The sequence below is a fragment of the Lithohypha guttulata genome (genome assembly GCF_036872675.1).
Source record: "Lithohypha guttulata strain CCFEE 5908 chromosome Unknown scaffold_5, whole genome shotgun sequence".
NCBI lineage: Eukaryota > Fungi > Ascomycota > Eurotiomycetes > Chaetothyriales > Trichomeriaceae > Lithohypha > Lithohypha guttulata.
In genome coordinates, this window is record NW_027042754.1 from 915934 (window position 1) to 937825 (window position 21892).

The following is a 21892-nucleotide window of genomic DNA, read 5'->3' on the forward strand; positions in this document are numbered from 1 at the left end:
CACTATGACTTACGAGTATCTTCAATCGTGTTTACCTTACACCCAAAGTAGAATATCAGGTATGATATACAGCATCCCATTCAATGGAACAGCATATCGGCCAATATGCTAATTTTGCAAACGTGCTCTCGTCCAGTTTATAAAAGCTGTGTTTAATTCTCAGCGCTAGAAACTGAGAAGATCTTAAACTGCATGACTTACTGGAATAGGACTTGGTAAATACTTCAAATATTGTGTTATCTACTCAAATCATCATCAGTGTCATCACCAACGCCATTACCAGCGCCAGCGAGTAAGTATTCCTGAAGGAAAACCACATGCAATCACTAACCAAATCGCCCTCCTTGTTCCTCTCGTCGCGGTTCCTGCAGGGGTGATCCTATGGGGTTTTGAGATCCATGAACATTGCCCAAAATCCCCCTGGAGGTTCCACCGATGAAGACTTCATGCACCAGCATACCGGGTCCATGATCACCCATAGCATCTTCGGGGCTTTGGTACCAGTTCCCGGTAACAAATTGGCCTGATTTAGGGGAATTGATGCGCCAGATCTCGGGTCGAGGACGGGCTTCCGCACCAGAGTTGCTGAATCCCGTGGATTGACGAGTCTGCGGCCGAGGGAAGCTTGAGCCTGAATGTGAGTTCGTGTAGTTTGGACGTGGTGGAGGGCTAGTATTCGTGGACTGTAAAGGAGGCAATATGGTATTGCCGGACCCTGGCTCACTAGCCGCCCAGCTAAGCGCTTCAGTACTTGGTCCTCGAGAGCTGCTTATGTTTGCACGCCGCGTTGCTGAAGCTGCGGGGAAGAGGCGAGCCAGTACAACCATCTGCGCATCCAGCATACTCAACTCGCGTTCAACAATATCTCGATACTCCGGTTTGCCCTGAGCATCCACCAGGTCCGTCGCAGATTGGACCATGCGGCTCAAGGTTTGACTAGCGGTGGCTGCCTCATACTCTGCGAGTCGCAGTTGCTGCTCAGTTGGGATAAAGCTGTCCAGGTTGGACAGCCACGAAGTAAAGGCACCACGTAGTTTCTTAATTCTGTGGTGAAGAGGCGTCTTTCTAAGTATGCGTTCAACTCCGAAAAGCACTTCCTCGACATTACCCGTCAAAGAGTCGCCTTCCGAGTCATTGAGGTCCAAGGCATCGAGTATTGTGGGTGTCTGATTTGCTTGCGCCATAGTCATAATAGTTGTGCCAGCTACAAATCAGCAAGATATAGCCAAAGGACAATGACAACAGAGAACCAAAGAAGCACGAATAGCTCAATACATATAGCGCGTATGAAGAGGGAGATACTTGAAGAACACGTAGTGCACAAGTAGTCGACTGTGTTGTAACACAAGACACTAATATTCATCTCGACATCTCAAGGCAGACATCGTTTGGGCGACTGATCGTCCAGAAGCCGAATTTGCCTTACCTTTGCCTTGGCCATACACGGCCAACCGGTGGGAGCGATGTTCTCCAATCAGGACGTACGAGACTGATGTGGGGTTGAGCAACTCGCGCGATGTGAAGACCATTCCTCGTGCTGACTGGTTCCAATGCTGTACTCGAGTACGGCTTGGGCGCCCATGCATGGGATGAACACAGTTGAAAGTCTTGTGACTCGGCTAGAGGTTTCGCCAAGCATGATATCCTGAAGTACACCAGCCACGATGGTAAATCTCTTCGCGGAAGACGCGCAGCCAAGGAAACAGGGGGTTTGACATACAATACAGCGGCGCAAGAGATTCTTCTGTTGTGCTACTTTATTGGTCTGTGATCACAGGTTCGCTTGCAGCAAATCCTTACCACTCTTCAGATCACTCCTGGTAAGCATCTTGCCAGCTCTCATTAATTCAGCAGCCTTTGTCATGGCAGGGTCCTTCGACATGCTTGCCACAGCGACAACGTCCTCACCCTTTGTGTAGAATGCCACAAATTTCGGCTGGTCAGCATCAGGCTCACCAGTAACTATGACATCATCGAAGCCATCTGGTGTATGCCCGCAGTACCGTAACTGAGAGCCCAGTGCTGACCAGAAAACAGGAACAAATGGATGTTGTTCCTGATCTGGCTTAGCAATTCGTTGACCAACACTGCGGCCCATATTCTGAGCTACGTTCCAGTGCTCAATGCGTACTGGCTTGCCATTTCCACCTGGACCGTGGTATGGGTATGTTGCGATGTCGCCAAGGGCATAGACGTCTTTCATGCCCTTGACAGCAAAGTTCTCATCCACGCCGACACTGCCGTCCTCTTCAAGCTGGATGTCGTTGTTATCCTTGAGGTATTCTGTGCCTGGCTGGACACCAACACCAAGGATGACAAGATCAGCATCTAGCACAGTGCCGTCCTTCAGCTTGACACCGCCCACAGAGCTGAGGCCCACAGCATTGGCAAGTTGCGATTTTGGCACGGCTGAATCGACCGAGGCACCCATGTAGAATTTGACGCCGTTCTTCTCGACGATCCTCTGGAAGATCGAACCAACCTTTGAACCCATGACTCTTTCTAGTGGTGTAGATTCCATGCCAACGACTGTAACGTCGTTCTCTTTGCATAGATAGTTTGCAACTTCCATGCCAATGTATGATGATCCAATGACGACGATCTTCTTTCCCTTGTCTCCTACAGCGTCCATGATTGCTCTTGTATCTGTGATGTGTCGTAGCAGGAAGATGTTGCTCTGATCCTTGAAGCCGGGCAGGGGCAGACTCTTTGGTGTACCGCCGGAGGCCAGGATGAGTTTTGTGTAAGGATATGAAGAACCGGACTTTGTGGACACACTCTTACTCTTGAAGTCGATGCTGGTTGCAGTATCTTTAGCGAAAGCAATATCCGCATCTTTGTACCACTGCTCATCTCTTATGTGAACTTTCGATGGATCGGTAATGAGGGCTTTCGAGAGCTTTGTTCGATCAATAGGAAGGCCCTCGTTCGAGATGACGGTGATACTGCCGTTAAAACCATGCTCTCTCAGCTTCTGCACAGCACCGAAAGTGCCGGATCCACTACAGCGAAAGTTAGCACGTATATGAGCAAGCACTGAATTACTTACCCTCCCACAATGACCACCTTCTCGGAACCGGAGGACTTGACATTAAAGGTAGGCTTGCGTCGTCCTGCCTTCACGTTCTCTGCCGAGCCTTTGATATAGACTGCACCATCCTTTTCGACAACGTCGAACCTGTGTAGATGATCCGGCGCTGGGGCATCCTCAACATCACCAGTCTTCACATTGAAGCAGGCCGTAAAAAGTTAGATGGCCATCTTTAAAGGAAGGTGTGTGTGGCTCACCTCCGTGCCAGGGACATGTAATCCTGCCTTCTGGAGAGACGACACCGTTCTTTAGAGGAGCACCGAAATGTGTGCAGTTTGCATTGAGAGCATGTACTTGATCATTCACCTTGACGACCAGGACCTTTCCACCATCAATGCCCTCAACTTCAGCTTCTTGCTTGTCGCAGTTCTGGAGGTTGGACAGCGTGGTGATGTCCTTAAGTTTGAATTCTTGAGCCATCCTGATAGTAGCTACAGAGAACGGCCGAGAAGTACAAAAGCTTGGTCGTGGTGTAAAAGTTCTAAAAAGGTTTGTTTGAGAAGTGAAAGATCGTAGAAAAGCTCGCTGGAACATGAGAAATCGCGGGTGACGAGACGAAGCAGTTCGACGGCAAAACACAACCTCCAGCGAATATAGCTGGCCTGATTAGGGTATTCAGTAACGAACAACCCACTCAAATGAAGGTGTCATGATCGCATTGTCGCGCTTTACTGCTTGTTAAGACCACAAATCGCTGCAATGGCGTCACATAGCAGAAACGCGCTAGTGTACGAACCAATAAGAATGTTACAGATTGTAACCCGCGTCCTGCTTCGAAAGAGTCGTGCGGAGTTCAAGTCGATAGATTCCTGAAGTTCGAGGGTATCACTTTTGGAGGTAGGAAGGTATCATGATTGGATACTCTTCAAGGTGTCGACGCGATACTACCGCTGCGAAGTCCTCCGCTCATCATGGGTGTGCTAGCCCTTGCTCTGGGCCGGCTCTTTGCTTTCCTGCTCTCCCATTTGAGTTTCTCCTCGTCTCTTGTTTGCTGCTCTTCCTCTTCTCCAAGCAAGGTTCCCTCAAGCTGCAACGCATACCGTCGTCCTCTGTCCTGTGCCTGAATCATTTCCAAGTCTAATACTCGAAAACCAAGATTGTCAGAGATTTGCAAGCCATTCTCATCCAGGAATGTACCGGCTGTGCCATCCACTGCATCGTCTTGGCATGCAACAAGGGTTTCTTGCGAATCGAGTGCCGTGTCCTGGCTGGGATCATCGCTATCGTTGAGGCGACCTTTCTTTGGGGTCTTCCGGACTTTATGCCTTTGTCTGGTCGGTCCGTCCCAAGTCCAGCTTTTAGGTATACGGCTTCTTGAGATTGAAGTTTGGAAATAGTTGTAACTGACCAACCCCACGAATCCTTCTGACATGGCGTTCGTCCATCCCTGCAGACGATCACCTGGCTCCGGCTTGAATACCAGCAAAGTCACTGTCAGCCATAACCAAGACGCGCCGAACTCTTCTCCTATTGTCGAGTATAACTCTTCTGTTGTCTCTATGTCGCCGCTAGTCGGAGGTAGAAGAGGTCGACTTGGCCCTGGTTCAGGTTTCGCCGAGAGCACAGGATCGTGGTAGGAGAGAATGACACCGCCAGCTGGTGGGAAGTAGCTTAATAGAAGTGGTGAAAGGTGTATCGCTAAGATGGCTGACAGCTGGTTCTGCGACGCTATCGCAGGCACCGGCACGTAGAGTGACACCCGTAATGTCTGAAAACAGGTCTCTGCATCTGACTGCAGTTGCTCATTACTCGGACCTTCCTCTTCCGCATTGGCGTCTTCGACTCGTTCGTCAGGCGCAGGTACGTCAATCATCTCTTCATCCTCATACTGACTAGTAATGCCCGACTGTTCCTCATGTCCTTCTGCGTCCTTTCGCTTCGTATCTTTCTTCCGCTTCGAGTTAGAAACAGAGCTGGATTCTGTGTCGCCATTCACGGTCGATGCAACAGCGCTAGACATCGCGCCATCGTCGAGCGATATGTGCTCTTGTCCCTTCTTTTTCTTCTTGTCGACCTTGGGCGAGCGCTCCTCGACATTATTGTTGGTATTGTCTTGCTGTTTGCGCTTCTTTGTCGATTCTTTGCTTTCACCTTCATGCTTTCTCTTTCTGAATTCCTTCACTGCTGAACCAGATTGAGAAGACATACTGTCTGCTCGACCACAGCCGAAGCTTGGGGCGCGAACGCTGCTTGCGAAATTATTGCGGATAAAAAAGTTGGCGACTCAAGGACGGCTGGATGCCTTAGGCATATCCTGCTCCAAATTGCGCCTAATACACCGTTGATTGTCAAGCGCCAGGCAGTAGCAAGTAAGAAACTGGCCTTTCTCGTTACAGTACAACAGTACAAAGTTCAGTCTTACTTGAAAACGTGGTGCAGCAGCAGTTGTGCATTTTCGTTCTCGGCACGAATTTCCATCCGCAGAACGTTGCGGCGCGCCACAGATACCACGTCCGCAGCTATATATATTCCCGCTTCCACCCCATCAAGAACGATCAGAATTCTACCAGGAAATACTCAGCCTCGATTAGTTAACCATCGATGCACCGTCACTATTGTCAAGGCAATCATGAGATGTGGACACGAAGTCGTAACTGGCATCTACCTCCTCAAGTCTTGCAACTTCGAGCCTTGCAGTCACGGACCTGATCGCTGTTCTGTCGACCTGCTGGCGGACAGAATCAACATCCTCAGCTGCTTCTTCAAATCTTCCTGGGTATCTGGCGAGACTTATCTGCAGCCTGCTGTCAGGAGTGCGCATTACCCCAGGACCCTTAACAGGACATAAACGTGCTCAACACACTTATTGAGCACGTTTTTAGGTTTTAGCTCTTGCCTGGCCGGGACTAGCCACAGGACAGGGACATCTACACAATCAGTCCTTGGCGTCTGAGTACAATCCGCAAGTCATCACTTCTTTCAGCTCATCTTCTTTCCATACCTTCCTAGCTGCTCCACGGTGAGTTGTGACACATATTGCAACCGAATGACAGGCAGGACGGTGTCGAGCTACCACGGCAAGGCCAATCACACTAGTGGTTCGCCATGCTCATCTTCTCATTGTCCAACTGAAAGACTTCCGTGCCCGCTAATGCAACTGTGTATAGCGCCAATAAGCGAAGAGATCCATCCGACTATGGTTCTCGTTTCCCAAGACTAGGACCTGCTGTGCCACCTGATTATTGTGCCCTGAACCTCGAATGCATGAATTATAACCTGACTCAATTTACTCAGAGGAACCTGCTTGCTTAGCTCGTGGTTATCCAGTGGCATGCGGCCATGAAATTCGTCCAGATCGTCGAAGCATAGTGGCTAGTTGTATGTTGCAGATGCGAATGCAGATGCCCGTGATGAGCAAGATACATGCGAGCAGATTTGTCTCCGAGCTGTTTCAGGCGGTCCTCAACCCGTTTTGCCTATAAGAACTCCAGTTGTATTAGCATTGAGGTTGATGGTTCTACGACCTAAACACTTACGATCTCATCTGTGCCACCCCATCCACATTTACAACTCTAGTCACTCCCTGGCAGTTGTCATCGAAGTCTTCAATATCTCGGGTCAACACGACATAGCAACGTCTTTTCTTCTGCAAAACTTTAGGAACTACATTCACACCATAATACGGCCGAAGTAACTGACAGGATGGCAAAAGACTGGATCAGCTCACGTCCATGCCGGAACTGCGGAACACCTCATACAATCATACCTGGGGAGTATTCCTTAGATTGCAACTACATTGCCATCCGAAGTCACAGAGATAGAGGACCGAGCAAGCGCGTCAATCACTGCCGCTCTTCAGTCGAGACCAGGCGCTTTCCATCTAACATGAAAGAACGGACAATCCTCTTCGATGAAATTTTCTTCTGGTTTCATAGTCAGAAGGCAGAGAACGACTGTGTCAGAGAAAGCGTGGCCGCACGCTACAGGCAGAAAGGAGTTCTCAAGACCAAAGCTCCCCTACCTTGGCTGCAGTGGAAAAGGTTCGATGGTGTACATGGACAAACGAGAAATCAAGAGAATTGGGATAGAATATGGTCGTCATTCGACCACTGTGTCCTGGACAGTGGTGAAGTACAGCCCATTGCGTGGCTAACCATTAACCCGAACACCCGCGAAGAGCGCATACCACTGCCTGAAGCCTGGGAAGAGTCACAAAGCAGTCAAATGGACTCAATATCGTCACCTACGCCATCGACGGCTTCTACTTACTCAAGTGACTCTTTCGAGTCATCCTCTTGCATGTCATCCTCCTGCATGTCATCGTCTTACATATCTTCACCTCCGGTGTGGTTACCGTGAAGAGCAGAAGAACGCCTGAATTCAACTGAAAGATACGAAGATCTAGATTGTTCACTCACCGCCATAATGGCTGCTGTAAGCTTGGCTAGTGATACCAGGGAGGACTCGAGCTATATGTCATCATATAGCTGGCAGTATGTATGCATGCTCTCATGTGGCATTTGCAGGTCACACTGCCTATGAGCATTGGGGGAGTCACGGAGTAATAGTGCACGGGGCGGCTGTGTTCAGGAATAGATATAGTAGTGTTGTGTTGCACACGATGATGTATTTAAGCAGGGGACCAGCATGTGGGGGCATTATGCTCTCTTGTGTAGGTTTCCTGCTGTGTTCTCGCGTCATATAATGCTTTCGTGGCCTCCTGCTTGTTCACTCGATAGTTGTCTAAACAAAGTTCAAGGCACTCAGCGCGTTACCTGTACGAGGACCACGAATCGTTTGACCCAACTGTCTGGACACTATTTTTCTCTAAAAACGTTGCTCGCATCTCTATTCGGACGACCATTCGCGAGCTCGTTCTGGTTAGCCTTCCCGGCTACGGTGAATCATAAGTGAGCGGAGCCATAGCTACGGTTGAGCCTTGATCGAGCCGTAGATACATGAGGTCTTCCTGTCGATCAACAACTGCGTCTTGGATCAACGAGAGATCAAGGTTGTACAATGTTTCTAGTGTAGATACTCGAGAACTTCGAATTCCTGCACGCCGCATACTATACCGAAAATTCCCATGCTGCAGTGGTCCGGAGTGTGTTCAAGTACCACACCGGCTGCGTCTTGGCTCATGATTGAAGGGATATGACAAGGACAGTCAACGTCCCACGATACAGAGGAATTTGGCATAAGACTTCCCTGCACTCTCGTTGCACAACTTCAAGATGTCGGAGAGCAGCTTTGTCCCCATGGTCTCCTACCTAGGGTGGACGTTTCTCCCTAACCTGCTTACAAACTGGATACAGACTATCTACTACAGAATAACAATCCAAGCAGGTTCGCCTCAACCACAGCCAGGCACAGCAATCTACACGCGTGACCACAAGAGGACCCGCATCATCGTCCTAAGCCTATACCTTCTCTACACACTTGCTCAATCTCTCTACGACGTAAAGCTCGCAGGTGACTTCTACACCCTCCTGTCCGTCGACCCATACACAACCACCGACAAGGAGATCAAGTCCCGCCTGCGCAGACTAGCAGCCAAATTCCACCCTGACAAGATCAGCTCCTCCGAAGCAACCACAGATACAGACAGCCTCTTCGTCAAGCTCCGTCTCGCCTCCGAAACTCTCACCAACCCATCCCACAAATACGCCTACACCCACTTCGGACCCAGCATTGTCACCCACCTCCCTCGTCCAACGGACAACTCCCCCACCCAAACACCCAAACAAATCTCCCTCCAGACCGCAGAGCTCATCCTCACCGCTCTCCGCCAAAAAATCCCCTCCTATATCATCAACATCCTCTTCGTCCTCATCCTAAACACCTTCTTCCTCCCCGCCCGCAGCTCCGGCAAATTCTGGCGCTACCTCATCATAACCAGCTCCTTCGTCCTCGAACTCTACCTCCTCACCCACGACATCCCCGCCCTCCCATCAACCCTCGAGACAGCCTTGACCTACCTCCGCACCTACACAACCCTCGGCAGCATCCTCCCACCGCACCTCCTCCCCTACCAAATCCTCGAAATCACATCTCGCCTCACCCTCAGCCTCAACATCTTCATATCGCAGGTCAGCGTCCTCTTCCCCTCCACCGCACCGCCGTCCATCACCGACGCAGCAGAGATGCGGAACTGGATGGCGCAGTTGACGTCGTCGCTGTCATTGCTGAATACTACATCGCAGCGGCTGGATGGGGAGGCGAGTACGTTGTTGCAGTTGCAGTTTGCGCCGTATAGAGGCCAGGCAAGGCACGTGGGGGAGTTGAGGAGGGGGATGAAGGAGGGGATGGTGTTGGGAGGTGTGAGGGGGCATCCGGAGGTTAAAGAGGCGGTACAACGGGTGATTGAAATAAGAGAGGGGCGACGGAGGAGGAAGCATGAGGAGGATAGAATGCAGAGAGAAGATGGTGCGGATGTTGTTGATTTGCTGGCTAGCGATGAGCAATTTATCTAGGATACATAGCAATACACAATCTGCTCTCACAGGATCTAAATACATTGACGTTCATGATCAGGTTCCTGTTGTGCTAATAACTTTCATTTGGACAATGCTCAACCTAACACACGTTCTATGGGGTATCTCTCCGTAATACATATTCTATGTTCGCTCGATGCATGGCCGAAATGTGCCTGAAATAACGGATTTGTACCATAACGCCGCTGGAAGAATGCTCGCTAATGTGTCCCATATGTGCTGCTTTTTTGCCATGCCTAAGCCCGATCGGATCCCAGTTCAACAACCACAATCTGAATCTCAAATAGTTCAACTGAAGGAAAACGTGGAGGTATGTTTTGACGACGACTTACTCCTGCTGGTAAAGCAGGACTGTAGCTCCAAAGTTGTTCACGTTGTCCGTGTGTAGAATTGCAGCTTGGCCTTTGACAGTCAGTTGGTTGACTGATGCCTTGGTTGTCATGCCGTACAGGTAAATGCCTGTAGAGCACTGAATATCGACCATATTGAGTTGGCAATCTTCTGTCTTCGTGCAATCTTGGTTGTAGTCTTGGAAGAAACTGTACATACCACCACCGTACATGAAGACGTCTTGCGAGTTGAGCACACGCAGACCCCAGGTCTTCTTGCAATCATCAGTGGTGCAGTCAGAGAAGTCTGGATCGTGCCATGCAGTATTTGGCGTGAAGCCACTGTCCAAAGCATTAGGCGCAGGCTGCATATAAGCTGTCTCGGTCTGGATACTAGCCATGAACACATTTCTAGCATTGTTCAACTGGTAGTTGTAGAGGACGGAATGTTCGGATGAGGTGCCCCAGAGCCACACCGGACCCTGACTCTCGACAAGGACACCTCGACCGTTAAAGATGCTGATTTGAGTATCGTTTGCATTCAGTCTCGGGCCTCGTGGGAGATCAAGATCGTGATCAGCGACCCAGAACCAGGTACCCTCAAAGTATGCTGAAGCTGATTGAGTGATGTGCATCATCAAGAACGAAGCGGCACATTCAGATCGGAACGTTTTGCTCGTTCGTGAATCACATTGAGGTTGTGAGAGTTCAGTACCAGCCGAACCACCCACACGGAAGTGCGTGTCCCACATGCCAGCAGATCCTTGTGATGCTTCCTCGACGTTCCATTCCATCATGATTGCACCAGGAGTTGCTCCTTTGGTCTCGAACATCATATCTGAGATCTCCACATTGCCCTTCTCGCCTGATTGTCCAACACGAAAACCTGGAATTGGATTGTTCTGGTCTTGAAAGTTCGCACCCGAAATCATGATCAAAGGCCAAATTTCTCCCACGATACGAACGTTGGCAGGAACATTGATAGTCTTTGTAATCACATATGCACCATGGTCAAAGTAGAGGATTTGGTCAGTAGTAACAGTATCCATAGCTCTCTGGACTGCATCACTATCGTCTGTCGTGCCGTCTCCAGTAGCGCCAAAGGTCTTGACGCTGATGAAGCTCTCCTTTGGAACGTCGATATATTGTGGCTTGCTACGCTCAAAGACTGATCCATCCGATGTCAGCAGGCTTGACGGAATAGGTGCAGCGTTCATGTTTTGTTGGAGAATTTTGGACTTGGCCGGAATAACTGGTGAGGCTGAACAATTTGGAGCACTTGCGGCAGTTGCGTTGCCACTAGGTCTAGCAGCTGTTGACGAACTAGAAGGCAAGGAGAATGTGACGGACCCATTGGTTGTGCCGGTAGCGGTGACCGATACTGGCAGGGGACTGATGGTGACTGTGGTTATTACAGGTTCCATGTCACTACATGTTGCTGGCGAAGGTTCTGGCTCACGCTTGGCAGGGGAGTTCGTGCCTGCAGGAACATATGCATTTCCTTGACCCCATGCTGCAACCTTAACATTACCAGCCAGAACCGTGTTTCCAGTCAAACCGTCGAGTACAGCTGTAGCAGAGCCTGCAAAATCCACGTTGTGAATGAACAAAGTGCTGCCAGTTTCAGGCACAGTATCAGCGCCCTTGTATGTGGTGATGATGGCTGCTGTCGATGCTGAGATCTTGCTGTCCATGACAATAGCAGACCCGACAGTCTCCATGGATGAGTTGGTGGTTGACATGTTTAGGCCAACTTGGCAATTCTGGATATTGAGAGACTTGAAGTTCCAGAGCCAATTCCACTGCAGTCCAATGGCAGTAGTGCAGCCATTGAATGTGAGGTTGCGGGTCTGGAACTGCTGACTACCGAGGAAAGCGCCTGTAGCACCACCATTGAAGACTATATCAGCCATAAACATACCAGACCCATTTTCCATGAAAATGCCCTGCTGTTTGTTTGTGGCAGAAGCCGGTCTCATGTTGAAGACCACGTTCTGCATGCTGGAAGCCTGGGCGACTTGCCAGTGTAGACCGTTAACGTTTCCACCACCTGGATTTGACTCAGGCATTTGCGTCATGTCTATGATCAGGTTGCGGATTTGTCGATAGAAGTTGTTCTGGTTCGTGTAGTAGCCCAGACCATTTGCCGCAGGAATGTAGGGATTGGCGTCGATGAGGGCCAGACCCCCGTTGGCTGTATCGAAGCTAAAGTCTGCAGAGCCCTGAATGGTTGGCAAGTTGGTTGCATCTCCAATCATTTGAGTATAGTAGAGCATGATTATAGAAGAAGAGACCTTGTAAGTGCCAGCTGGAAAGTACACAATTGCAGGCTCAATGGTGGAAGAGTCACAGTCGGCTGTGCCAGAGTTTCCACATCGATCACCATCGGAGATGGCTCTGTTGATGGCTGCAGTATCATCGGCTTGTCCATCACCTACTGCACCGTATTCTTTGACGTTGCGAAAGACCTTGTATGATTTATCATCGTTGTAGGCAGGCGATCCTTGACGCTGAATGGTTTCCATCCAGAAGCCTGAGGACTGCCGCTTATCGAGAGAAAGAGTAGAGGAGATGGTATCGGCTGTGGCCAGCCATGGTCGAGGCGCGGCCAGCGCAAATGCGGCGAGGAGGAAAACTATATGCATTGCTATGCTGAGGAAATTTGATTGACGCATCTTGAATCTGTAGTTGATCGGAAAGCTATATGAGCTTTTCTGGTGAATCTGTTGGTAGGTTTATGATGAAGCAAAGTAAACGCGTGTCCAGCACACAGAATAAATCGACCTGCAAGACGAAGGGTTTTACTTGGTGACGTGGAATCAGCTGGTTGCTAAGTGACAATATTGTCCACGCGCGAAACAGCTGGTCAGTCCTTGCAGGACTTTTCTCATAAACAGGGTAAAGGAAGGTATACTGGTGGCGTAATGAGAGCTGGCTCCGGAAATTGAGAACTTTTATGACAACCAGTATTGTTTCAATAATCAACGGATGAGCCTTGTGTTCGGTCGTTGCTGCCTGCGCGGCTAGAGTTTTCGTTGTTGGGTAAACAACCGGAACGGGAAAGAAATTAGGAAAGACGTTGCACCAGGCAGTGAAAGAATGATCAGGTGCAAACGACAGTCACGAACGAACAGAGGAATATGAGGTAGGCGCAACCCAGATGAAGGTGGAATATTCAGAATACATATTTGTGCTGGTCAGTCTGACGTGTCATGAGCACCTACCTGTACCGCCACTACAAACACCACCTTCTGGCCATAATTCCAACCAGGGCTGGTCACGGTGGAGCTCCAACCATCCTCAACAATGTTGTTTGCCGAAAGGAGGTGTGAACGTCCTCGTGGTCAAGATCAAACATCAACCAGAAACGCGTGCCACTGCTTCATAGTGGTTGGCTGACTGTGGCGCGTGAGCTCGGGGCCAGTGACCTGCCATCGGATCAGCAGACGGAGGCTCCAGAATGCTCCGTGTAATATACACGTAAAAAGGGAGTCGGCTTCAATCTCAGGAATGCACACAGTGTTGAAACAAAGAATGTGGTGAGGAAAGACTTTCATAGAGTTGGCACTTGGAGCTTTAGTGGAGCGGGAGAAGACGGAGTCATCCTCGCTCCTGCGACTTGGTACAACGATTGGTTCTGGTGTTTCCCAGACACGACCGAGATGCCGTTTCATATCTCCTCCATGAAACTCTTCTCACTGGTCGCTCTTCACAACTTCCGGTTCTTGTCGCTTCGCGGTTAGCCACTATCCTTCCGCACTCCAAGTTTGTGTCCGGCCAAGGTCTTTGGTATCTCGGCAGCGACTGTTTCACAGAATCGTCCTTGTACACGCAGCGCTTGAACAGTATTGGGCATACAGGCTTCCATAGAACACAATCGACTGCAGAGAAACCTAGGCAGGAATTGATGAGCGGGCAAAAAATCTAGCAGGTCGGACTGAGCGAACCCGTATGAGGACGTGCAGATCATTGTTTGCCTCGTTGCAAAACCTTGAGGACGTGAATAGAAATTAGATATTACTACGTATTGCGAAGACTCGGTGTGATATGCTCAACAGAACTAGCTGAGAAAGGGCAGGCACTATGGTACAGGTCATATCACTATTTGTTTGTGAGTAGCAAGATCGCCTCGTCACCTTGGAACCCAGCCGAAACTAGCAAAGTGAACTATGATAAAATGCATTATGTTTTGGCGCGAGACTATGTACTTACATATAGTCGACGTCAGAAGTGAGCTTGCAATCAATTTTTCGCACCTAGAGTCAAGCGCGAGACTATCTCCCTTGCCAGGATACTACCACTTGGAGTCAGACAGAACCAAGGCCAACATATTGAACAGAGGACAGGTCAGAATGTAAAACTTTTGCAATGTATTATCGGCGAAACCTGAATTGGCCTAACAACCAATCAAAAGGTCTATCTAGAATAACCAAAATTGGCTGTCCAAGGTCAGAGCTTTGTTTTTGAACTCATGTCATGTCTCAAGATGAGCGTCCTTGTCAAAGCACAGCCCTTGTCGAAGATCCAAGATATCCTACAGCTTGGAAAAGAAACTCTACTTCTTTTTCTTCTTCTCCTGCTTCTGAACTGGTGCTGCTCCTAGGATTGAATCAAACGTTATGCTCGGGTTGTATTGAGACATAGGACGAGGGTTCTTCGGCGCTGGCGCAGCGACTTGTTCCATATCGACTTGTAGGTTTGTGTAGCTGGATGACTTGCCTAGGTGCGACCTGACACCATCGTATGGAGCAGTCGGGGTCATGGGACGGATCATAGGCGACTGGGCAGGACTGAGTTGTGCTGGTGAGCTCGCACGAAGCTCGACAGGTGGGTGGTGTGAGGGCAGTTGTGGCTCATAGTTCTCTTGTACCGGACTTTGTCCTTGCGGTAGAACTCCGGCAGCGGCGAGCCATTGATTTGCGATTAACCAGCAATGACTTCGTCGATACACACCTTCTGGCTGATGATCGAGAACATCAGCAGACAAACTGATTGTTTGACCTGCACTTTTCACGTTGTACCACGCCTTACTAACCAAAGTGTCCTCTCGCATCCAAGGTTTGCCACCCCTAGGCGCTTCAAAAAGGAAGTACTCGACATCCTCGTTGAAAATAACGCCTCGAGCATCAACCGCCGTCATGGGCAAGGATTGAAGTATGACATACACAAAGAGCCACTGACCACACCTGTTATCGACGATCTGGTCGAGAGTTGCGCCGGAGGCGAGTTTGCGTTCGTACGCCATAAATTCCTGAACAAATGTTGAAGGTTTGATATATTCTCTGTTGTAGGAACCAAGAAGGAGCTCGTTGATCTCGTTCGCTTTGAGCTTGGCGCTTCCACCTCCATGTGCGGTGAGTGCATTTCCCCCTTTGAAACTTTGGTCAAGACTCGGTATAAGTGGTGTATCGAAAGGGATTGGTGGTATCACGGGTGGTGTACTGCGGTCGAACTCACTCTCCATACTTCTAAGAGCGTGCTGAATCGTCTCAGTTGTGCCTTTCTCCTCAACCATTGGTTGCAGGTCGATGGTACGGTTTGTCATTTCTCTAGGATTTACCAGCATATCGTAAAGATTGCAAAAGTCCTCGTAGACTTCTCTCACCAGGAGACGATTCAGTCCGTCTTGATCAAAATTGTTCTTCTTTGACTTGGCCTTGGGCGGCCAGGCACCATATCTTCTTCTGTATTGTGCCATAACAAACTTACGCATGTCAATAAAGGCCAGGCGCCATGCTTTGAAGCGTATCAATTTGGCCTCTGTCGATGTCTGAGAATTTGCTAGGCCGCTGAATATGGATGGAAACTCGAAATCGTCAAGTCTGCTGTGAAGCAGCTTCAACCTCGTCTCCACATCCAGTGAAGCTCGCTCCAGTCGGTTCACAGTAATGGGAGATATCTTGGCAAACTTCGGACTCTTGATGAATTTGATATCGTCGAGACGACCAGCTGCGTGCACGAAACCTTCATTGTAAAGAGGCCAATGCTTCATAGCTTCACCCAGCACAATTGCTTCGATGGTTTTCTCCCTGCTTGATCGTACGTCTCCAAGTCGAAGTTCGTCGCAGTATCGAGCGAAGCTGTTGTCCGGAATTTCACCATATGTTGAGCCGTCTGCGTTTGTGTATGCGAGTCGTCTCAAAATCGAAGCGATACCCATGAAAACTGAGAACAAGGAGACCTGACGTGGCGTCGAAATCAGCGCTCCACCACCTAGGAAAGCAAAAAAGTTGCGGTACAAGACAATGAGCTCAAGGTCGTCGCCAGAAGGAGTTGACCCGGGAATGCTGTAATCTCCTTCCAGGTCCAGTGGTAGATACACGACCTTTGGTTGTGACATCGGCGGCATTATTTGCGGGATGCTGCTATTTTGCGGACCATATCCAGGGTCGATGGCGCGAAGTGGTGGACCGAAAGAGTCATCATCGCCCAGAAACATATCCTGCATGGACTGGTTGATGCTAGGTATCGCAAGATAGGCCAGTGATTTGGATTCTGCGAAGAGTGCAGAATGAACACGGAAAGTAGGATTTCGCCCTGAGCTCTCTGGATACAGATGGACAACCACATCGCCATTCACGTCCCACAATTCTCCCAGTCTGTCGCCATGTAATAGCTGGGTCAGATCATACGGAATATGTTCTTTCAAGCCTGATATCCATGCTTTTTGTTGGGAGTCTCCATCGCCGAATTTGAGCTTGTCTTGCTTCGGACCAGACAGTCCAAGTCTCTTCTTTGCCAACTTCCCTGATGCGGCCGAGCTGGGTGTCGCAGGTGAGAAAGGTGCAGGAGAGGTAGGCTGGCCAGGAATGGTCAACAGGGTTGGTGTTTGCGGTCTGCTGCGGCTGCTTTCCCTACTGGAGGGATAGTCAGGTCCTGCAGCATGCCTGCTGACTGGACGACTCGAAGGTCTTGCAGTGATGCCCGAAGCGCTTTCGCGGAAAGTAGGAGGAGGTTCCAAAGATGGAATTTCGTGCGTATTCAGTGAGAGATGTGACGGCGATTGGGGTCTGTATTTCTGTAATCTACTACCTGCCGACGGGCTCGCATTTGGCGAAGCGTCAGAGCTGTAACTCAGGTGTCTAGGACTGCCGATCGCTCCTTCCTCTGACTTTTCTTTCTTATGTCCAAAGAAAGAGGACAATCTCTTAGACATCGCTCACTTCTTCACGCAGTGTGGACGGAATGACTTGATATATTGCCCTTGCGAAGCTCTTTCTCAAAGCTCGGACCAGGTTCTGACTTGGTAGGCTTTCTTTTTCGTGCTTTCGAATTGATGTTACACACTGGACAACCTCTTTTTGCGTGAAGTGCTAGCCAGGTTCCGGGCCTACAGCCTTAGTCAAACAAATGCAAAAGCACTTTGCATAATTACTACTTGAACACTCTGCAAAGGTGAGTGTGGAGAATGACCACGCGTTTGCGACTGGGAAATCAGCAAAGCAGTCAAGGACATTCTTTGAGAGGACATGGATGCTGCGTCGCATCCACCAGGATTGAGAATTGCAAAGCTTGTATCTAGGCAATTCTCATACCTTGTGTCGGCTTGCGCGCCCAACAGGCTCATCCAACCCACTGACGTCGACCTGGAACTGAAACTGCAGATTGCTATAAATACAGCGCTAATTCTTACGCGGGGCAACCAAAGCGAAACATTGCCAAGCTATCGTCCTCTTGTTCGCTGAAGTTGTGGCTGGTACTACCACTAAGCGTTAATAGGTCAAGCGTGGCCTCAATTGCTGGTTTGCTTCAGATGGTTTGGGTCGCTTCTACCCATGGTACCGGCTGTACCATCAGAGTGATCAGGGGTTCAAAGCCGTAATCTTTACCGTCAACGATTCGTATGTCCTTACTGTGTACGAAAGCTCATCTGAACTCCAATATCGATGCTCGAGCTAATGCAGGTGCAAACATCATGCCGCTGCCGAGGACGAAAATTTGTCCTGACGTGAAAGGTGAACGTTGGAAAGGTGACGAATGATGCTCCGCTATGTTTTACCTAATCAATGTGTTTGCTTCGCGTCACCATTGCTCTTCAGCGAGCAACGAGCCAGCGCACCGTGAACATAATGACGAGGATAACAAGGAAGACGATGTCGACGGAGCAGAAACCTATCGACCTGATAGCTGGCTGGCCCAACCCTGGCTTACTCCCGCCCACGCGCCTGGAAACTGCTGCCCACGATGTTCTACAAGATCCATATCTTGCTAAACAATCCCTCAGATACGGTCCGGACGAGGGCTACCATCCCTTGATTGAAGAGATCGCAAGATGGCTTACAAGATTCTATTGTCCAAAAGATGCAATTGGTCCTGAAAGAATTTGTATAACTGGTGGTGCCTCACAGAATTTGGGATGCGCTCTTCAGGTTTTTACAGATCCCGTCTATACGCGTAACGTCTGGATGGTTGCTCCAACATATTTCCGCGCCTGTCCTATCATCGATGATAATGGATTCGGTGGTCGCATCAAGGGTGTGCCTGAGGGCGAGGAAGGCATCGATATCGACTACCTAAGCACACATATTGCTAAAAGCGAGGAAGATGCGGTCAGAAATGGCAATACAGAGCCAAAGATGAAGACCCACTACTCATGGAGAAAAATATACAAACATGTTATTTATGCTGTGCCAACTTTCGCAAACCCCTCTGGCTGCTTGATGAGCTTAGCAAGACGCGAGCAATTGGTAAGGTTAGCACGGCAATACGATGCACTAATTATTACAGACGATGTATATGACATGCTACAGTGGTCGTCAAAGATATCAGGACCGGCACGAAATCGCTTTCAGGCTAGATATCCTCGCTTGGTTGATATAGACCGTTACCTCGATGGTGGACCTGTATCTGAATGGGGCAACACTATGAGCAACGGTAGCTTTTCCAAGATTATCGCGCCAGGCTGTCGAACTGGATGGGCTGAAGCAACACCGAAACTAGCTTGGGGTCTCAGCCAGTGTGGCTCGTCGAGGTCTGGCGGTGCACCTTCTCAGCTGGTCGCTTCAATGGTCCATCAAATGTTAACAAGTGGAAGCTTCGAGGAACACCTGCGCGGCACACTCTTGCCATCGTACGAGAAGAGATACCGACGTCTGATGCAATCCATCCAGGCTAGGCTCGTTCCGCTTGGTGTTACACTTCCCAAGCTTCACGAAGACACCGCAGGCGGTTATTTCATATGGTTGACGCTACCATCGGGTTTGAACGCCGAGGATATTAGAACTGCCGCGCTTGAGGAAGAGAACTTGACCATTATGGCTGGCTGGCAATGCCAGGTTCAGGGCGACGATGAAAGTGGGTTGGATCTAAGCAGAAATCTTCGTCTCTCTTTTGCTTGGGAAGACTTCGATGCCCTGGATGATGGTGTACAGAGGCTGGCTAAGGTCATCGGATCCAAGGTGACAAGATGAATTCAGACGTAGGTAAAGGGATGACGTAAATCCACTTCTGACAGATGAGCCGACTACGGCCAGTCAGCTCTTGATCAGAGAGCATACAAAAAGGGAGCGGACGCGAACCAAACAAAGAGAAAGAGACATCTTTTGTAGTGTAAGACTACTTGTTACCTAGAATTCATTGAATGTAAGTTCGTGTATTACTGCTTGTCTGTATCCCAATATGGTTCTTCCAACAGAGTGTAAGACTTCCTTGTCGTTTATATGTCAACGCCGGTTCCTTTATCCACTACCACCACTTGTGTCAAGAAGATTGCTCGTCATCTTTTAGTGAAAGCCATGCCCAAATACTTCCACAAATCTTCCATATGCTCACCCTGTGCTGTAAGGCAAGGTCGTACACCAAGGTACAACTCCCTGTCTCGTGCCACCACACCCAGATCTTGACATTGAGTATCACCCCACACATCCTCCTCATCCTCCAGCCAGAAGTGCTCCGTAACCAAACTCTTCGAACCACCTGCCGCAAAGATAAACCTGCTCAATTCAAGTGCCTGGCGGTGCTTGCTCTCATATCCCTGACAACCTGCGATGCTTACGTATGCGAAGCGACGTTCTTCTGGAGGGAAGCGAATATGCTGGGAGACTGACTGGGACGAAGTAAACGGATATTCGCCCTCTTCGAGAGCGATGACTCGTGCAACCACACGATCTACTGCAACAAATGCCCAGAGGTCTTCTAGTCGTGGAGTCTGACGTATTAGATGTAGTGCTTGTCGTCTTAGTATTGGGTGTCGACACTTGGTTGCGCAGAAGTACAGGGCTGGGATGACGCCGGGCTCTTCGCTGGACAGAGTGTGGATTGGCTCGTATAGAGCGCTGTTTCCGAGGACGATTATAGCGTGGTTGATGATGTCGATGAAGTGATCTATGTGGTCGTCGAAGATAGTCTGTCGAGGGCTGACACAGGCCGTCAGGGATATGTAGCAGACCGACCAGTACAGCAGGAGGTATGAAGCCATCCAGTCGATTTCTGTGTCGGAGATCAGACTGCTCATAGCAGTGAAGGATGCTCTCCATTGTTTCAGTTCGTCAAGTAATAATTGGCGCTGGAACAAGACGATCAATTTTCCTGGATCGTCGTCCTTGAGGTTGTCTCCAAAATCTGCAAGTCTAACCACTTCATATGAGTCGTATACTAGGGTATAGAACCGAGCTCTCGCCTCGTCAAATGCAGGAAAGTTAGCCAATGTCGCAGGGAGTTTTGTATTGCCTAGTTTGCCAGTAGTAAGGGACTGTAGTGCTAGGTTGTCTCCTAGTGTAGCTATGACGATAGCTTTCCTCAATACAAACGGTGTGACCACTTCATGTATCACCTTCACGACAGCTGAATTTGGCAGTTCACGAACTGACATAAAGTTTCGTTTCAGGATCGCAGAACATTTTTTCATGAGATCGTGCGCCGTCTTGACGTTTCTTTGTTGAAATTCGACTGATGCAAACATTATGTAGCTCAACGCAATTAAAGAGTCATCGACTTGCTGACATTCAGCTAATCGTCGAACGTCTGCAATGGCCTTGTTATAGAATCTCAGTGCCTGTCTATGCCGTTCGTTGGTGACTTTCGATAGGCATGCCGAATCAAACGTGGTGGTTAGTGATGCATATGGGATGTGTTCAAGCAGGATGCTGATGCATACAGCAGCATCCCAGACAAATCCATAGGTTTGAGCAAGTTGAGGAATTGTGTCTAAGCAGAAGCTGGCATCGATAGTCCCTGCGAAGAAAGGTGCAGCACAATGCGTCCAGTAATGGAAGGCACGACGTTCGTCCTCACTATGCCGCGGTATGAAAAGGGATACTTCCGGCTGTGGTGTTGGAGCATTCGATTGACTCGTGCTTTGGTCGTGAACAAATCGAAGTTGGTGTACAGTTGGCCCTTCACACTTCCAGCCAGATTCCACGCACCGTCGACAGAAGGGTATTGTTTCGTCGCACTTTATCTTTCGTGTCCTAGCCTGGGTGAGCTCTGTGCAGTACCTTCGTGGCAGGTCGCATACTTGCACGTTGAACAGCCATTTCTAGACTTTTCGTAGCCCGCACGTCGTGGGCGCATGTGGTCGTTGTCGCTGCCTTTGCAAAGCACCCAAGATGCGTTCAATGTGTTTTAGCACGCTTTCGGGGGAGCCCTAAGCGATTTGTTGTGGTTGGGTCGCATCCTGGACTAGTAGCTGCCTAGACTGCATTCCAGGCTGTGATCTTCAGTCTCTTCCAGTTAAATTAGGCTTGTCTATGCAAGCCTTCACGATCTCACATTGCTGTTTGTCGTGCATCAGAGATAACCAGATCCAACGTACATATGTAAGGAGTCAACTCTGGCGTACCTTGTGATAGTATGTTGCTATTAATCAAGTTGAATCGATGACGATCGCGTGTTAATTCGACTTGGAGCTTGCCGTCCATGAAGTCACCCAAGACATACGCACATCACCCTGGCCTCACCATGCAGCACAAGCTCCCTACATGGTGAAGTTGTCCATATAGTCTCATCCAGCAGTTTTATAAGACGTCGGGACAAGGAATGAGGAGAAGCAATGCAATCCTGCCTATCGTTCAGCTGCCCGACGGAAGTCATCTGGAGAA

The 21892-nt window shown here is 49.4% G+C and overlaps 8 protein-coding genes across 8 annotated transcripts; 2 read left to right on the forward strand and 6 right to left on the reverse strand.

The window, feature by feature from the left end:
* Positions 1–326: 326 nt before the first annotated feature.
* LTR64_006780 (uncharacterized protein) lies at positions 327–1529 on the reverse strand (the record flags this gene model as incomplete). Its single annotated transcript, XM_064901107.1, has 2 exons — positions 327–1204; positions 1427–1529. 2 exons carry the CDS (start codon positions 1527–1529, stop codon positions 327–329), a joined length of 981 nt encoding a protein of 326 aa, XP_064752183.1.
* A 242-nt stretch (positions 1530–1771) lies between these two features.
* On the reverse strand, positions 1772–3511 carry aif1 (Apoptosis-inducing factor 1; the record flags this gene model as incomplete). The annotated part of the gene is made up of 3 exons (XM_064901108.1): positions 1772–3002; positions 3050–3197; positions 3289–3511. The coding sequence occupies 3 exons, from the start codon at positions 3509–3511 to the stop codon at positions 1772–1774; spliced, it is 1602 nt and encodes a 533-aa protein (XP_064752184.1).
* Positions 3512–3956: 445 nt separating this feature from the next.
* LTR64_006782 (uncharacterized protein) lies at positions 3957–5509 on the reverse strand (the record flags this gene model as incomplete). The annotated part of the gene is made up of 2 exons (XM_064901109.1): positions 3957–5277; positions 5454–5509. The coding sequence occupies 2 exons, from the start codon at positions 5507–5509 to the stop codon at positions 3957–3959; spliced, it is 1377 nt and encodes a 458-aa protein (XP_064752185.1).
* A 2756-nt stretch (positions 5510–8265) lies between these two features.
* LTR64_006783 (uncharacterized protein) lies at positions 8266–9504 on the forward strand (the record flags this gene model as incomplete). The annotated part of the gene is made up of 1 exon (XM_064901110.1): positions 8266–9504. One exon carries the CDS (start codon positions 8266–8268, stop codon positions 9502–9504), a length of 1239 nt encoding a protein of 412 aa, XP_064752186.1.
* Positions 9505–9853: 349 nt separating this feature from the next.
* Positions 9854–12529, reverse strand: LTR64_006784 (uncharacterized protein; the record flags this gene model as incomplete). Its single annotated transcript, XM_064901111.1, has 2 exons — positions 9854–11754; positions 11776–12529. 2 exons carry the CDS (start codon positions 12527–12529, stop codon positions 9854–9856), a joined length of 2655 nt encoding a protein of 884 aa, XP_064752187.1.
* A 1880-nt stretch (positions 12530–14409) lies between these two features.
* LTR64_006785 (uncharacterized protein) lies at positions 14410–17010 on the reverse strand (the record flags this gene model as incomplete). Its single annotated transcript, XM_064901112.1, has 1 exon — positions 14410–17010. The coding sequence occupies one exon, from the start codon at positions 17008–17010 to the stop codon at positions 14410–14412; it is 2601 nt and encodes an 866-aa protein (XP_064752188.1).
* A 937-nt stretch (positions 17011–17947) lies between these two features.
* On the forward strand, positions 17948–19264 carry YEY2 (Valine--pyruvate aminotransferase; the record flags this gene model as incomplete). The annotated part of the gene is made up of 2 exons (XM_064901113.1): positions 17948–18541; positions 18605–19264. The coding sequence occupies 2 exons, from the start codon at positions 17948–17950 to the stop codon at positions 19262–19264; spliced, it is 1254 nt and encodes a 417-aa protein (XP_064752189.1).
* Positions 19265–19569: 305 nt separating this feature from the next.
* On the reverse strand, positions 19570–20754 carry LTR64_006787 (uncharacterized protein; the record flags this gene model as incomplete). Its single annotated transcript, XM_064901114.1, has 1 exon — positions 19570–20754. One exon carries the CDS (start codon positions 20752–20754, stop codon positions 19570–19572), a length of 1185 nt encoding a protein of 394 aa, XP_064752190.1.
* Between the last annotated feature and the right edge of the window lie 1138 nt (positions 20755–21892).